This window comes from Euprymna scolopes, chromosome 46, assembly GCF_053919585.1.
Source record: "Euprymna scolopes isolate OS-2025 chromosome 46, ASM5391958v1, whole genome shotgun sequence".
In the NCBI taxonomy this organism is placed as follows: domain Eukaryota; kingdom Metazoa; phylum Mollusca; class Cephalopoda; order Sepiida; family Sepiolidae; genus Euprymna; species Euprymna scolopes.
In genome coordinates this window covers 109,551,756-109,569,222 of record NC_136527.1, presented here as the reverse complement: position 1 = coordinate 109,569,222, position 17,467 = coordinate 109,551,756, and the positions used below count along the sequence as shown (strand labels likewise).

Below are 17,467 nucleotides of genomic sequence, written 5' to 3'. Positions count from 1 at the left end.
AATTTTACACATGAATCCGAACAAGACCACTCCCTAGCTTTTCTAGACATATTCCTCATCAGATCAGAAACTGATCTGAGTTTCAAAGTACATAGAAAGACCACACACAAAAACGACTATATTCATTACTACTCACACCACAATGATAAAATAAAGACGGGCATGATTATAGGTTTTTTCTTACGTGCCTTTAGAATATGCAGTCCCCAATATCTTAATGATGAATTTCAATATATTACGAATGTTTTAAGAAAACTACAGTATCCATCCTATTTCATTTCTTACGCAAAGAAAAAAGCTATGAAAATACACTATAACATAAACACACAGAAAAATAAAACAGATACCTCACTATTAAACAGACATCTTTTCATTCCCACCCACACCAAAAATACAAAAATCTACGACACTCTTAATAGACTTGGTTTTCACCTGATACAAACAACTTCCTCAACCATAAAACAGACATTAAAAACTACCAAGCACTCTCCCAAAACCCTCACATCCGATGCCGGTATATATTCCATCCCATGTAACAACTGTCAACAAGCGTACATAGGTGAAACACAACGAAAATTGAAATTAAGACTTAACGAGCACAGAAGAGATATAAGGAATGGTAACGCCCTAAATGCACTCTTTTGCCATTGTGCAGAACACGATCACTCATTTAATTTAGATCAAGCGAAAATTATTAAATACGTGATAGATAGAGCTAAAAGAAGACTTTTAGAATCCGCACTAATTTTGAATACTAATACTATTACGCAAAGAAAAGGCTTCTACCATTTAACCCCTAGCATAGGGAAAATAATAATCAAAGAGCAAGGTATCAGGGTGGATCCTGGCTAGCCGTTTTTCTTTGAATGTTTCAGGAAAATGAGTAGTTTCGCAGAAAAAAAAAAAAAAAAAAAAAAAAAAAATGTACATATTTATTTTAAATGCATTTTAAAAGTGTATATATAGACATCAAACAACCTTCCCATACGCACACATATTCGTCCTTTCCCGACATGGGTTGGATTTTAAAAAACTGTCTTTTTTCGCACGATCTATGACTTTTTCTTTTATCACATTTTTATTTCAATTATCCTGAAGATGTTCCTCGGAAACAAGGACGAAACGTTGATTTTTTAATAATTTCATTCGGTTTTTTCTATTTTTTTCTTTAAACATATATATATATATTTATTTCTGTGTGATGGAACGTATTCATCTTCCGTTGTACACAATTAGGTAAAATTTTTCTCATATGTTATATCTTCCCTGTTTGGTTTTCATACACAAACTATATTTCACAGTGTATGAAGATTATTTGATACTGGAGATATTAATAATCGTACCCTATTTCCAAAAGAGGGGAGATATAACATATGAGAAATATTTGGAATCAAGTCTCCCTTTGTTGTTATTTTAAGTCATTTGAAACCGTAGCAGCAAGTTTTAGTCTCCCCTCCATCAAGGCCAGAGGTTTTAGGGAAAGATTATATATATATATATATATATTTTATGTAAATACAGTCATATCTTGCTACTATGTGCGACTGTATTTACATAAAGAATAATAAAAAAAATATAATTTTCTCTTTTTGATTGAGCACTATCAACGACCCTTGTTGAAATTCAATTATTCTTAATTTTTGGCTATCTTTATACCTGGAATATATATATATATATATCTATATATATAAAAGCGAAAATGTATGTATGTATGTACGCTTTTCCTCAATGTCCACAAAAGGCTTCTTTCAGAGAAGCGCTCGCTCGCTTCACAACTTCTTAAAACTTTTTATATCATCTATAAATTGTAATATCTCACACTTAACCACGGAGCTCGCCTGTCTATTTAATTTTATTGACTTTCAAACGTTAATTATTCGACATTTCCCGCATCGACATGCGTTACATTTGGTTTTCGGTATAAACAAAAAGCGAAACTCGACTCTAATCACTGGCCGAAGGCCAGACTGGCCTGCGTGCCCTCCGGGGCCCGGGTGACATGATCAAAGTGTAGTATCTGTTCCGACAGATGCTGCAAGCTATGACTAGCTAGGACTACCTATGACTAGCAAAGACCAGATGTGGGGGCGGCCCCACATGCTTGACCTTTAACCAGCTCCCATTTCCCTCCTCTCGGGAGCTGGTCCCCTTTTTCCCTTCCCCCTCCCTTGACTCCTCACAATAAAAATCGGCCTTGTGCCTAATTTGCTTGGTGGGGGAGCAAATAAATACCTATTGGCCGAAAGCCAGTGGTCTCTAGAGAGCTAAGTAACGTTTGTTCAATGTCGACTTCGTCATATCAGACGGTAGCTTTCATTTCGAGACGAGACGCTCCCCCTAATAAACAGGGAGTGGGTTTTTAAAAACCCTAACCTCTCCCACTTAACCACGGAGCTCGCCTGTCTATTTAATTTTATTGACTATCAAACGTTAATTATTCCACATTTCCCGCATCGGCACGCGTTACATTCAGTTTTTGGTATAAAAAAAGCAAAACTCGACTTTAATCAGAGGCCCAGAGCACGTTTGGTCTATGTCGACTTCGTCATATCAGACGGTAGCTTTCATTTCGAGACGAGGGAGCGGGTTTTTAAAAACAAACAAACCGATTTATTGACCTCATTAAAAACTGTCCCGAACAAAATGATAACTGCTGAATACCTATCGCTGTCACGTCAATCAAAAACGCGCACCTGTTTTTTTTTTCACATTTTACTATTTTCCAACTGCGCGTCGTCAAGGCTTTTTTTTTCATGGGCACCTTTTTTTTTCACACACACCTACAAACACCCGGGCAACGCCGGGTACCCCTCGCTAGTATATATATAAGTGAAAGTGTCTGTCTGTCTGTGTACATTTCCCTACACAATATCTCTGTCAATTTTCAGTCTACAGACTCAAAATTTGATATACAGGGTACTGAGACTTGGGAAAATCTTTGTAATCTGTTTTCGGCCAGAAATTTTGTCTGTTAAGGGGTCAAAGTTCAACGATTTGACCTTTGAGAACTCTACCAAACTCCTCCGACAATTTTGGGTCTAAACACTTGAAATTTTAGATATAGGTTCCTTAGACATGGATCTAACTTAATAACTTGATTTGAGCCCAAAACAATAAATGTTAAGGGGTCATAATAGGGGTCAAAGTTAAAAAAAAAAAAAATTGACCTCTGCGGTCTCTACCAAACTACTCAGACAATTTCTGGTCTAAACATTTGAAATTTTACATAAAGGGTATTCAGAGATAGGGCAAGCTTTTTAATCGGTTTAATCGAAAATTTTTAGTTACCAATATATAAATGTATGTCTTCTCTCTTTTTTTTTCATTTTTCTTAAACTTTTTCTTCTAGGGGATGGGACATCCAACCAGATGTCTGACATTTACCCCTATTTTAGTGAGTCCAACCAAGAGATCTTTTCAGGATTCTAGCCGTCCCTTTCAGTGCAATCGTTTGTATTTCACTTGCACTTGGTTCACCGGGTATGCTTGCTATGGACTTTTTAAAGTTCTTTTTCATAAGCCCAGTTGCACCTATGATGACTGGTATAATTGAAACGTCTTTTAATTTCCAATTTCGTTTCATATCATACATAAGTCCTTGATACTTTGTTATCTTTCCCTCTCAACTCTGTTAAGCCGTGTATCATTGGGTACACTGACCTCTATTACGGTCGCTTTTTTGTTTGCTCTGTCCCAAATCACTATATCTGGTTTAACAGCTGCGTTTTCAAGATATGTAGCAGTAGGGATTATGTAGTCATAGTGAATAGTGTAGTTGTCATTCCCAACTGTTCGTTCGGGTATATGTTCCCAGCTGTATGTATGTTTGTATGTCTGCCTAAAACTTTCGACAGAGGCGACGGATTTTTATAAGATCAGTATTGTTTTAAAGTTCGACCTTTCAGACGACAAATATCGAAAAATTGACTATAAATATTAATATTTACACCTTCAACTGGGCACTTTTCTACAGGGGGGGGGGTTGCTTTTTTCGCCGATATTTCTCAAACTCATCCTCTCCTTTTGATTGTTTAGCCTTAATTTAAACCTACGTCACTTCTGGTTTGGCGGTGGTCGTAACAGCAAAGATGTCAGTTTTTTTCCCCCCCGTTCTTTTCCTCCTTTGCGGTACGGGTTCAAGCCTGCCTTCCTACTACCACTTTTTTTTTTTTTTTGCTCAACATACATCTCCAAACACCCGGGCAACGCTGGCACCCATGCTAGTATATATATATATTCACCTGTCATCCCCATTTTTAAAAGATGGGATTGTCCAATAGTCGAAGACAAGATGCAAGCAAGCAAGCAAGATCTACAGAGTTTTATAATTACATAGATTTGCATCGTAACCCTACCCAATTGCTGCTTAGTCTCGATTTAGCGCAAGCCTAACATTTTGCAAATGACTTCCTTTGTTTTAGCGGAGTTGTGAGTTGTTTTGTAGACTAAAGTAGCCATGAAGCAAGCTAGTGACGAACCAAGCACTTTGACAGGTAAAAAGAGTGAGACCAAGGAGTTCCATGGTGACAAATTCTGATTTAGACGAAAATGAATTCGATCAGGAGTTTCTAAATCAAGTAACGTTAATAATGAACGAGATAGTGATGATAATTTTGATCAAAATCAAGTGTTCAAAGTAAGGGGCGTGTCATTCAATCAGGGGATAGGGGAGATATGGTGTGGTTGATGGGGGATAGAGTCGTAATTTTGTAACTCCAGATTTGGATTTCACAATTTTGCCACAGGGCAAATTAGGTTCAGTAGCTAAGATCTGGTAGGGTTAAGAGGTGAACTGCTTTGTTTAAGTGTTTTTTTTTTTCTGTAACATGAGAGTACTGTGAAAGAATGAAAATCTGGCATAGCCATTGAATATATACTTGGAATTTATCTTTCATGCTATGCACCATTCTCATTAACAATAAGGCGAATTTGATCAGGAGTTTCTGAATCAATCGATGAAGGAGAAAGTGTATAAAGTTTTTTCACAAGGACAGGCACAGGGGCAAATTAGGTTCAATAGCTCAGGTCCGGTAGGGTTAAAAATTATATCTTGTTTTTATATAACCAATCAACTGAATAATCTTATATCAAATTAAAAAGGACACAGGGACAAATTCAGTAGCTCAGGTCTGGTAGGGTTAAGATGGTTTCAAGGAAATTTTGTCTGTTTATTCAAAATTTTAAACAGATTCCTATTAAAAAAAAAAAAAAAGAAAGAAAATACTGCATCACAAGAAATTTAAAAAACAATATATTTTTATCACCTGGCTTCGAGCAGCGGAATCCAAGCAGAAGTCTCCCAGAAGGCTGAGCAGAAGATCCCGGAAATCCATAAACTGATCCTTCTGTTGTTCGTCCAGTTCCGACGAGCGAGGGCAAAATTTCCCAGCATTCTCTTCATCTTTGACGCTGCTGCGGCTGCTGCTGCTGCATGAAGGCTCGGCTTTACTGTGAATTCCATCTCGTACACCTTCCTCTTTCCCAGCGTTGAGCAGCCTCTCGTCTCCCTTCTTCCGACCCTTCGACAGGTAGGTATCATAAGCAACCTGGAGGTCATCCGGCTTTTCACACAGGAGGTAGAAAATCTTTTTAATGATGTTGTAATGGATCAGCCTGGCTCGGGTCCCCTGATTCTTGGTGTATGACTTGGTCCGTATCTCTATCAATGTCTGGAACAAGAGGTTGTATGCGGAAGATGAACGATGATCTGGCGTGTTCTTTGTATTGCTGCTTACTAGGGGTTCTTCCGTCTTGCGATTCTTATCTTTGTGTGTTGTTTTGTTAACTTCAATCAGATCGATCGCTTTTGCAAGTCGAAGCACAATTTCACGACACTTTTCTGTTGTATTTGACATATCTAAAAAAAAAAAAAAGAAAGAAAAAAAACAGGTTTTATTTATTTAATAAAAAAAAAATATATATATATATATATATATATATTACAGTCTCCCTCTCCAAACAAGATTGTACTTTTTTTAGGCGATTACATGTGATTATTAGGGCTATGACAACAGAATATTCCTTTTTATTGTTTTGGCTCTCGAGTATATATCCAACACAGTTAATCAACCGAAAACCACATCACAAGCATACAAGATATCAACGGATACATACTTGAGAGTAAAAACAATGAAAAGAATATGTTGTTGTCATTAGTAAAAACTTTGCTGGAAATCTAATTTATAAAACTCACTAATAGTTTTTAATATATATATATATATATATATATATATATATATATATATGTATACATATATATATGTTACGTAGGTTAAAACGCCCCCCTCTCTCCATATATATATATATTTTCACCTCCCCTCTCTATACAGCCTGCCAGCGTTCGCTAGCTGTTTTTTTTTCTTTTTTCTTTCTTTCTTCTCTACTCCTCCCCACTACCTTCTTTTCTCACTCTTACTGATACTGAAAGAGTCAACAGTTACTTTCATCCTCCTCCTGCTCCTCCTGCTCCTCCACACCCTAACCATAACCTTTTATCTCCTTTATCGATACTGAAGCTGATCAATTGTCACATTTCTTTTTCTTCCTCTTCCTCTTCCCCTCATCCTTTTCCTTCCTTTATCACCCTTGTTGATGTTGAAATAGACCAGAACCAAAAGTCACGCACACCCTTCCTCCTCCCCTTCTTTATCCCCTCTCTCTTCCTCCCCCTGTCACCTTTATAGATGCTGAAACTAACAATTTTTCAAAGTTCAGATAATACAGTTTAAATTATGAAATCTAATTTATAAAACTCACTATTTCTGTCTGCCTGTCGCCATATTTTCAAACCTTATCTCTTCCGCATCTAAAAGTCGCAGAGAGTAGTGCTAGGTGGCCTCAAATGATTGGATTTTTTATGGACCATTCTTTTATGGGTCTTTAGCCAGTTAAAATAGTTTTTAATATATATATATATATATGTATATATATATATATGTTACGCGTAGGTTAAAACGCCCCCCTCTCTCCATATATATATATATATATATATTAATTTTATTTATACAAACATTAATGGCTACATATGTGCATACATGTTTCTGTAATCACCCACGTTGGGGGATTACGTCTTCAGGCCAAGAACTACCTTCAAAAGTGACATTTCCACCATTAATGTTTGTATAAATAAAATTAATATACATGCTCTGTTCACTCATTGAGCACTTTTTTGGTAGACACGTGTTGTTTCATTGGATGTACTTCTAGGAAACTAAACTCTACTGGCTATATATATATATATATATATTTTCACCTCCCTGTCTCTATACAGCCTGCCAGTGTTCGTTAGCTGGTTTCTTTCTTTTTTCTTTCTTTCTCCTCTACTGTCAGCGTTCGTTAGCTATTCTCTTTCTTTTCTTCTTTTGTCCACTCTCTATATATCTCTTCCCATCCTCTCTCGTGGTTATTTTTGACTGAGCCGCAACAAAATTGATGAAAAAAAAAAAATTAAAAAAAAAAACTCCTATTCTCTCTCGATTTCGAACAACATATAAAAAATAATTTACATTTTTTTCACTAAAAATGTAACAATATATATATATATGTTACAGTCTCACCCTCCAAACAAGATTCTACTTTTTAGGCGATTACATGTGATTATAGTAAAAAAATTTGCAGGAAATATAATTCATAAAACTCACTATGTCTGTTTCCATATTTTCAAATTATCTAAAAGTCACAGTTTATGGGTCTTTAGCCAGTTAAAATAGTTTTTAAGGGAGTCAAAAATTGAAAAAAATATTTTTAAAAATCGTTATACATTTCGTACATTCATCTTAGTTTATTTTTAATCAGTTCATATGCGTGTCACGTTGGTACTGTGGTAACGTCACCAGCTTTGAATGCTACAGTTTTGATTTTGGTTTCGATTCTGGCTGATGGCACCCAAATACTTTTTTTCTTACTTTTGAAATCACGACTATAATAAAATATTATATTTAAGCGTATTCTACAACCGCCCCCCCTCCACTAGTATATATATCAAATTTTAGTCATTCAATGAATTTTAAAATTTATGACATGAAATGTTTGAGTTTCAGATCAAATACCATCAGATCCATACCAGTTGATTGTTGGATAATTTTATTCTGAAGTATATATATATATATATATATATATATATATATATATATATATATATATATATATATATATATATATATACATATATATATATAACTATTTCATTTACTCACATAAAATTAATATACGAAAGTATGAATTTATGCGTAAGCTTTAAGTATTTACTTCAAAAGTGCTCAATACATAGGTAGAGCTAGTTAGTAAGTTATAAAATATATATGGCGATTAAGCTACACTGAATATTCCGCGTTTCATCCACTCTAGGACTCTTCAGCCTGAAAAGAGTCCTAGAGTGTGTGAAACGCAGAATATTCAAAAATATTCAATGTAGCTTAATCGCCATATATATATATATATATATATATATATATTAGAATTTAGTTTGAGAGATCCGTTTCTCATATAAATAATAACCAAATTTATATACAAAACTGAGCCCTCACCAAAATTCTAGGTATTTTGGAATAACAACTCATTGTTTTAAGGGAGGTAAGTATTTTACTAAAGTACAGCCTTTGAAAAGATAATATGGCAGGATGGTTTTCCCATGAAACTGACCCATTAAATTATCACCCCATTAAATTATCACCCCCCATTAAATTATCACCCCATTAAATTATCCTTTCTCTTTTTACCAAAACATTTGAGTCCATAATTAATCAAGCTCTAGTTCACCATCTCACAGTTGCTAAACTTCTGTTCGACTAACAGTATGGGTTTAGATAAACCAGTTCTACTGCAGATATCCTAACTGTAATCTCTGAACATATATACAATGCATTGGATAAAGCAGAGGAAGCTAGGGCAGTAGCCCTGGACATATCTAAGGCTTTTGACAGGGTATGGCACGATAGTCTTCTCATAAAAATCAAATCCTATAGTATTACTGGATTAATACTTAACATAATTAAATCCTTAAGTAAGAGAAGAATCCAAATTGTCCTAGATGGTCATACACACACACAAAATATATATATATATATATATATATAAATGCTGGTGTACCTCAAGGACCGATCTTTGGACCTTTATTATTCCTGATATTCATAAATGACCTCCCTGATAAAATTGTCTTTGATGTGGGGGGAGGGGGGGGGAAGAGGCCGAGTGCACAGTTTCCCAAGCATTACCTCCTATTAAAAAAAGATGCACACTTTATATTTACTTAGTGGGGTGGGGTGGGGGGAGAATGGAACCGCTTTTGTGGGGGGAGGGGGGGGAAGAGGCCGAGTGCACAGTTTCCCAAGCATTACCTCCTATTAAAAAAAGATGCACACTTTATATTTACTTAGTGGGGTGGGGGGGGGGGGTGGAACCGCTTTTAAATATATATTCAATAAATTTTTTATCTACAGATTAGAAAATTTGTATATAGGTATTCAGACATATGGAAATATATCTTGTCCTGCCTTGATAGAGTTCAAAATAGACTTCGTAGCCTCATAGGAGCTGTTCTTTTCTCTTCCCTGCAACCTCTATCTCACAGAAGAGATGTTGCGAGTTTGTCTCTGCTTTATCGTTATTTTCATGGCAAGTGCTCAACTGAGCTTCAATCTTTGGTCCCCCCCTCGCCAAACTTTCACAAGAAACATTCGTCTAGCTGAAAACACTATCAATAATTTCCCCCCCCCCCATTCTTTATCTGTGCCTAACCCTAAACGTAGACTCCATGAACAAAGTTTCTTTCTTAGAACTGCACGTCTGTGGAATTGTCTTCCGTTTTCCTGTTTTCCAACCGTCTATAATATGGTTGTCTTCAAGTCCAACGTAAACAAGTTCTTAATGAGCCGTTCTACTTAAGTCCAATTTGACTACTGTACCTGTACACGCTTAACCCTTATCCTCGAGTGGTCTATGGGCCTTGATAAGTGGTGATTCCTATGTAAAAAAAAAAAAAGATGGGTATATTTGCTGATGACGCCATGCTCTATAAGACATGCAGGGAAAAAAAATGAACACGTACCCAAAGCAATGGCAGAAACCTTAAAGGAAGACCTCTGGTCTGTAGTGGAATGGGGTCGAAAATCGATGGTCACATTCAATGCTGCCAAGACCAAGCTTGTTTCCTTTAATAATTACAAAAAAACCTTCAACACTAACAGCCATGATTAATGATACATTACCTGAAAGTACTTCAAACTCCTCAGCTTACTGTTCACAGGGAACATGAGTTGGAACAGATACATTGAGTGCATTGTCAAGGCTGCTGCAAAGAATGTGGGCTCTCTCTCTACCGTGCTAGAAAATTACTGAAACCCGAGAGTATCCTGTACCTCTACAAGGCCACTCTTCGCCCATGTATGGAGTATTGTTGTCACATTTGGACTTGTGCATTTGGACTTTATTATTCTGTAAGATGGCGGATGTGAACGGATGTAAAAAAAAAATAAAATGGAACGTAATGCAAATTTTAGTGAAACAAAATTAGCGGATCGACTGTGCAGCCTAGCAAGAAACAAAAAACAACTTCACTCCTGATAATAACAACTAATAACTAAGAAATATTTTTTCACACTGCTTTTGTTCTTAACTAAAAAAAAAAAAAAAAAAAAGCATTAAAATTGCTTTTTTTGCTATTCTGAGAGATTAGATTGTTTTTTAGTTATTTCATTTTATTGTTTTTGTTTTATTTTTCATTTCATTGTTTTTGCTTTATTTCATTGTTTTGTTTCGGTAATTATGCAGAGAAAGGACCATGAAATTCAATTTTAACGTTAACTTTTGTTTATTAAAATGTTATGTGAAACTACAGTCCTGTTTGGAAAAAAAAAAAAAGTTTCTTAACTTTTTCATTTCATTTTTTTGTTTTATTATGCAGAGAAAGGAAGATGAAATTCAATTTTTAAGGTATCTTTTGTGGTACTTATACAGTTTAATCAAGACATTAAAATATGAAAATATCGAGAAAAAAAAAAAAAAAGGTTATATTGTACGTATCTGTTTTGGACTGAAGATCTCCGAAAAAAAATTTAATTTAATTTAATCGAGTAGTTTTTATTTTATAGCAGAAAAACACGTTCTTATGAGAGCGCTTTAAAGTCAGCCATTGTGAAATTTGCTGAACACGCCACAGGGAGATAACTCCAGTTAAAGCGCCGACACTCCCTCCCCATCTTTAATATTAGCTTTTCTTCCCAAAAATCGAAGCTTTTGCTCGATATCATAACAAATTGTTTTTTCGCTGTAAAAAAAAAAAAAAAAAAAAACTACTTGATGAAATTAAGTGAAATTTTTTTCTGGAGAATTTCGCTCCATAACAGATACGTACAATATAACCATTTTTTTTTTCGATATTTTCATTTTTTAATGTCTTGATTGAACTGTACAAGTACAACATTTTGTTTATTAAAATTTATGTGAAACTACAATGTAGTTGAAACAAACAAAAAACATTTCTCAGTTATTAGTTATTGTTATCAGCAGTCGATTTTTGTTTTTTTTTAGTTACATGCAAGCGACTCTATAAGTCACTCCGTCGGTCTGTCTGTAACACTTTTGTGCTTGGCCTTTTTGGTTAAGATCAAAGGTCTGTTGTTAATAGATGCTGTTCTTAGCTTTTTAAGCTTTTCTTGGCCTTTTGGCCAAGTTTGCAAAAATGCTGGGGTTTTCATTAGTTAGTTTAGAGTTCACAGAGTGAATGCGGTATTGTGGTAAATGTTGCCAGTCAAGAGTAAAGTCGCCAAAGACTCCATTTTCACTTTAGTAACAAAGACCCTGCAACACTCCCCATCCCACTTCTTGTATGGCCTTGTGCCTAAGTTTGTTTACAAATGTTAAATAATGAGAAATTCAAAAAATAAAAGCAAAAAATTAACATTTGTAAACAAACTTAGGCACAAGGCCATACAAGAAGTGGGATGGGGAGTGTTGCAGGGTCTTTGTTACTAAAGTGAAAATTTTTGATTATGAAAATAAACTATATAAACAAGATCAAAGTGTAGTATCTGTCCGACAGATACTGCAAGCAAAGACCATATGTGGGGGCAGCCCCACATATAAGACTTTGGTCAATGTAGGGACAACCCTTCATACCAATTGTCACTATCCAGCTCCCCTACACCCCGGGGAGTTGGTCCCCATTTCCCCTTCACTCCTCACATTAAAAATCAGCCTTGTGCCTAATTTGCTCGGTGGGGGAGCAAATAAATACCCTTTTCTTGGCCTTTTGGCCAAGATCAAAGTGTAGTATCTGTTCTTACTACATGCTGTACTTATTGTGATATAAAGTGGGGGATCACTTTTTATGTATTAATTTAATGTAAAATGATCACCCACTTTACAACCAGTCAGTCTCAAAGCCATTCAAGTCATTCTCCAGATCATTCAAGTTGTTTTTGAAGGATTCCAGTTATTTTTTTAAGCATTCAAGTCATTCTTAAGGTCATTCAATTCATCCTTAAGTTCATTAAAGTCATTCTAAGTCATTTTAGTTTATCTTTAAGAATTTCATGTCAATCCTACATTCACGCATTCATTCATTACACGAGAGCACACGAGTAATGGCTATCGGCCTTGTTTGTCTTGCTAGGTGTATCAGAATTTTTGTAGGAAATTTTGACACCCCTAACACGAAACTGCGAATAAAATATAAAAAAACTCATAATTTCTCTGTTAAGAGTGGGTTGTTTATTTTCTTTATGGATTATACTTCCAAAATAAACTATTAAAGTTGTATAAAAAGTAATAGAAATATTTTTTAAAAAACAGTAATGAAATTAATTGAATTTTACGAGTTCAGTATTTTTCAATTTTTAAACTTTAAAAATCTATCAAACTTTTCTATTGATTCTATTTTTACGATATTTTCAGGGTCAATGTGAAATTTTATGCTCTTTCCAATAAACCGAATATAATATTTTAGACAAATGTTTTTTCTTTAATTTACCTCCCCCCCCCATTTTCAAGTGTCTATTAAAAAGTAAATAATTAATTTACTCACCAAAGTGTTATATATCACAAATTGAAGATAAAAGATCAATAAATAATATATTCAAATTTAAAACACAAAAAAGTAGTGTTTTCTAGAAATTTACCTGTAAAGTCCGAAGTTTAAAACCTTTTTTTAAAAAAAATCATGTTTTTTTTTTGTTCTTAATTGAAAAAAAAATTTGGGCTTGAATTACATTTTTCGAGGAGTTATAAGCTTGGAAAGACAGGGGGTCGAATTATTCAATATTTTTCACAAAATTTCTGACACACCTAAGGCTGTACAATCGACTCGACTCACTAATTTAGTTTCGCTAAAATTTGCATTCCGTTCCATTTTTTACATCCGTTCGTGTCCACCATCCTGCAGACTAAAAAGTCAACATTGCCAAAAAAGATATCGTTAAACTTGAATTAAAAAAAATTTTTTTTTTATTACATTTTCACCCCAAACAAGGCGCATTGCCACTTTGGTGTAGGGGGCTACTATCAGGGGCAGCAACTGCTGGGGCACTATGATGGGATTTGGGCAGCAAGATGTTGGTTCACATTGCACTTGAACTTCTGCATGTCAGTACAGTTAGGGAAGCAGGAACCTGGAATGGAATTCCAGAGTCTAGTGGTTCTGGGGAAGAAACTACTGGAGTAGAAAGATCTTTTACATCTAGGGATCTCTACTGTGTGGGGGTGGGATTTAGCTGCCTGTCGGGTTTGTCGAGGGTGTCTACGTCGTGGGGGCACAAGTGTCTGCAGTTTGTCAGAGCATTCACCATTAAAATACTTGTAGAACAGGCAGAGGGATGCAACGTTTCGTCGATGAGACAGAGGCTGAAGCTTAGATTCCAGTTCAGGGCCTATCAGATTGGCGACTCTCTTTTGAACCTTGTCTAGGAGCGAGAGACTAGTAACATGCACCAGCCCAAATGTGACAACAATACTCCATACATGAGCGAATGGTGGTCTTATAGAGGTACAGGTTACTTTCAGGTGTCAGTAGTTTTTTAGCACGGTAGAGAGAGCCTACTTTTTTCACAGTGGCCCTGGCAATGTTTTCAATATAATTGTTCCAACTCATGTTTCCTGTGAACGTTAGGCCAAGCAGTTTGAAAGATGTACTCTCAGACAGGGAGTCACTGATCATTGTTATTGGTGGCAGAGAAGGTTTCTTGTAATTATTGAAGGAAACCAGTTTAGTCTAGGCAGCATTGAATGTGACCATCCATTTATGTCCCCATTCCACTACAGATTGGAGGTCATCCTCTAGTGCTTTTGCCATTTCTTTAGATATGTGTTCATTTGTTTTCCTGTCATGCCTGTTATAGAGTGTAGTGTCATCAGCATATATACCCATCTCAGAGGCAGTTTTGTCGGGGAGGTCATTAATAAATATTAGGAACAATAGAGGTCCAAGGATAGACAACTGAGGCACTGCTGCATTTATATCACACTGTTTAGATGTACGACCATCGAGGACAACCTGGATTTTTCTCTTATCTAAGAAGGATTTAATTATGTTAAGTATTCTACCAGTGATACCGTATGATTTAATTTTCCTGAGGAGACCCTTGTGCCATACCCTGTCAAAAGCCTTAGATATATCTAACCTGAACAAAACTATTTAAAAATGGCGCAGTATCAAAAAGATGCATAAGCACCTATATATATATATTTTTTTTTTTTTTTTACAAAGGCATCACCCCATTATCAAGGCCCAGAGGCCACTCAAGGATAAGGGTTAAAGAGTGTACAGTAGAAGTTGGTCAATATAGTAATCATTAGTAATGAAAATTTGGTAAATTTAATAACTTATATGGAACGGCTCATCAAGAACTTATTTACTTTAGACTTGAACAAAACCATATTGTAGTCAGCCGGAAAGCAGGAAAACGGAAGACAATTCCACAGGCGTGCAGTTCTAAGAAAGAAGCTTTGTTCATGGAATCTACGTTTAGGTTTAGGCACAGATAAAGAGTGGGGGAAATTATTGATAGTGTTTACAGCTAGACGAGTGTTTCTTGTGAAAGTTTGGCGAGGGGGGACCATAGATTGAAGCTCAGTTGAACACTTTCCATGAAAATAACGATACATCAGAGACAAACTCGCAACATCTCTTCTGTGAGATAGAGGTTGCAAGGAGGAGAAAAGGACATCTCCTACGAGGCTACGAAGTCTATTTTGAACTCTATTTTTGCCCCCCCCCCAGAAATTAGATTCTACTTTTTTATTTTTTTAGGCGATTACTTGCGTGACTACTCTAAAAGAAACTTGATATAAAAAAAAAAAAATGTTAAAATTTAGGGTAGGAAATCAGTTTTGTATTAAAAAAAAAAAATAATAATAATAATAATAATAATAATTAACGTTAAATGATTTTCCATTCTAACTTTTTAGGGCAGCTAACTTTAAAATAAATGAAATTAAAAAAAAAAAAAAAAAACTGACACTAACCCTAAGTCTGAGTAGCAAGATTGTAAAAACACACGTAATCGCCTGAAAAAAAAAAAAAAAAAAAAAAAAAAAGTAAAAATCTCTCCTTATTTTTAAGGAGGTGATTTGGCTGAGTTAATCTCGAATAATTCCAAAATTCGAAAGTGATTTTGAAACCTTTATATTGCCGAATAGAAAGTGGTTAGAATTACAGTTTACATAAAACCCAAATTAAAGTGTTGTTGGTCATTTGCGCTCCTAACTCACATATTTACCGGAGGAGAAATTATTCAAGAGAAAAAATAGAGTGTGTATTACAGTAATACTATTACTGTACACATAGATTCGAAAAAGTTGTCAAAAAACAAATATATAACAAATAAATGTTATCAAAGGCAAGATAAGTTACTTTTCTACCAAACTGGATACATTTTTTTGTTTGTTTTTATTTAATGTAACATGTTTATTCAGCTCGAAAAACATGCCGTGTTTACCGATGTATTGGAAAATTCAACATGGCGCCCGACACTCTCTTTAACATGGTAAGTTTGGGAAAAGGTGTTATAAATAATAAACTAGACAAAATACTATTAAAAAAACACCGAATATATGTCAAGTTATGTCACGGTAACATATAATGAGTGAATTTCTAGCAGTATTTTGTCTAGTTTATTATTTATAACATCTTTTCCTCAACTTACCGTGTTAAAGAGAGTGTCGGGCGCCATTTTGAATTTTCCAATACATCTGTAAGCACTGTCACTGTATGCTTTTCGAGCTGAATAAACATGTTACATTGAATAAAAACACGAAAAATGTATCCAGTTTGGTAGAAAAGTAACTTATCTTGCCTTTGATAACATTTATTTGTTATATATTTGTTTTTTGACAATTTTTTCGAATCTATGTGTACAGTAATAAAAACACACTATTATTTTTGGAAAATTATTATTTAAAAATGGGACTAAGAAAATGCAATCTATCAAAGATAAAAAAAAAAAGCATACATAGAAATAAATACGTCCACTTTGAAAAAAATATATATATATATATACATATAGATATAAATATATGTAATGTAGATATTGAATTTTTAAGTTCTTTCTCAATGAATAAGTTTACTTACCTCATTAATTGCTTAAAAACGTGGTCGTAATTAAAATAATAAAAAAATATATATAAATAAATAAATGAAAGGCTTTCCGATTCCTGTAACCGGTGTCGCCGTTGGTACCGTTCCCTGTGAAAGAACTTCCGGCCCGGCAGAAACGTTAGATTTGAATGGAGTTAAAAACAAAAAATAAATAAATTTTGCTTCGGGAACGTCCCTGCTTTTGGCCAAGATCAAAGTGTAGTAAAAAAAAAAAAAAAAAAAAAAAAATTGCACACGCACACACACACACACACAGAAATTGTAAATATATTCTTTTTTTGCAAAAACGCTGGGGTTTTCATTAGTTAGTTTAGAGTTCACAGAGTGAATGCGGTATTGTGGTAAATCTTGCCAGTCAAGAGTAAAGTCGCCAAAGACTCCATTTTTTACTTTAGTAACAAAGACCCTGCAACACTCCCCATCCCACTTCTTGTATGGCCTTGTGCCTAAGTTTGTTTACAAATGTTAATTTTTTGCTTTTATTTTTTGAATTTCTCATTATTTAATTGTAAAATTTTTCCATTACGGAAATAAACGATATAAACAAGATCAAAGTGTAGTATCTGTTCCAGCAGATGCTGCAATCAAAGACCATTGCCCTACAACACCAGCTGGCTCTCACTATCCAGCTTCCATTTCCCACCTCTCGGGAGCTGGTCCTCTTTTCCCTTCCCCTCCCATCTCTCTCCACATTAAAAAAACAGCCTTTGCGCGGTGGGGAAGCAAATAAATACAGTCCCTGCTTTTGTAATAGTTTGTGAGGTACTTGTACAGTTTAATCAAGAAATGAAAAAAAAAAAATTTTAATATCGAAAAAGGTTATATTGTACGCATCCGTTATGGAATGAATGAAGTTCTCCGAAAAAAAAATGTCACTAG

At 34.9% G+C, this 17,467-nt stretch overlaps 1 protein-coding gene, 1 long non-coding RNA gene and 1 pseudogene across 3 annotated transcripts in view; 2 read left to right on the top strand and 1 right to left on the bottom strand.

Moving 5' to 3' along the window:
- Nucleotides 1-16,691, bottom strand: part of LOC145270607 (uncharacterized) — a 90,126-nt gene extending 73,435 nt beyond the window's left edge. The window contains exons 1-3 of one of the 2 annotated variants that reach the window (XM_080126235.1): nt 16,562-16,645; nt 9,903-9,960; nt 5,265-5,857 (exon numbers count right to left, since the gene is read on the bottom strand). In XM_080126235.1, the coding sequence (XP_079982361.1) occupies nt 5,265-5,855 (591 nt within the window). In that variant the 5' untranslated portion in view covers nt 5,856-5,857; nt 9,903-9,960; nt 16,562-16,645. Of the gene's footprint in view, nt 1-5,264; nt 5,858-9,902; nt 9,961-16,561 lie in introns of both variants that reach the window. The other variant, XM_080126234.1, reaches the window with a different exon arrangement.
- Nucleotides 1-17,467, top strand: part of LOC145270611 (uncharacterized) — a 96,823-nt gene that overhangs the window by 24,210 nt on the left and 55,146 nt on the right. The gene's annotated exons all lie outside the window — the stretch shown is intronic.
- On the top strand, nt 12,231-12,358 carry LOC145271742 (U2 spliceosomal RNA; annotated as a pseudogene).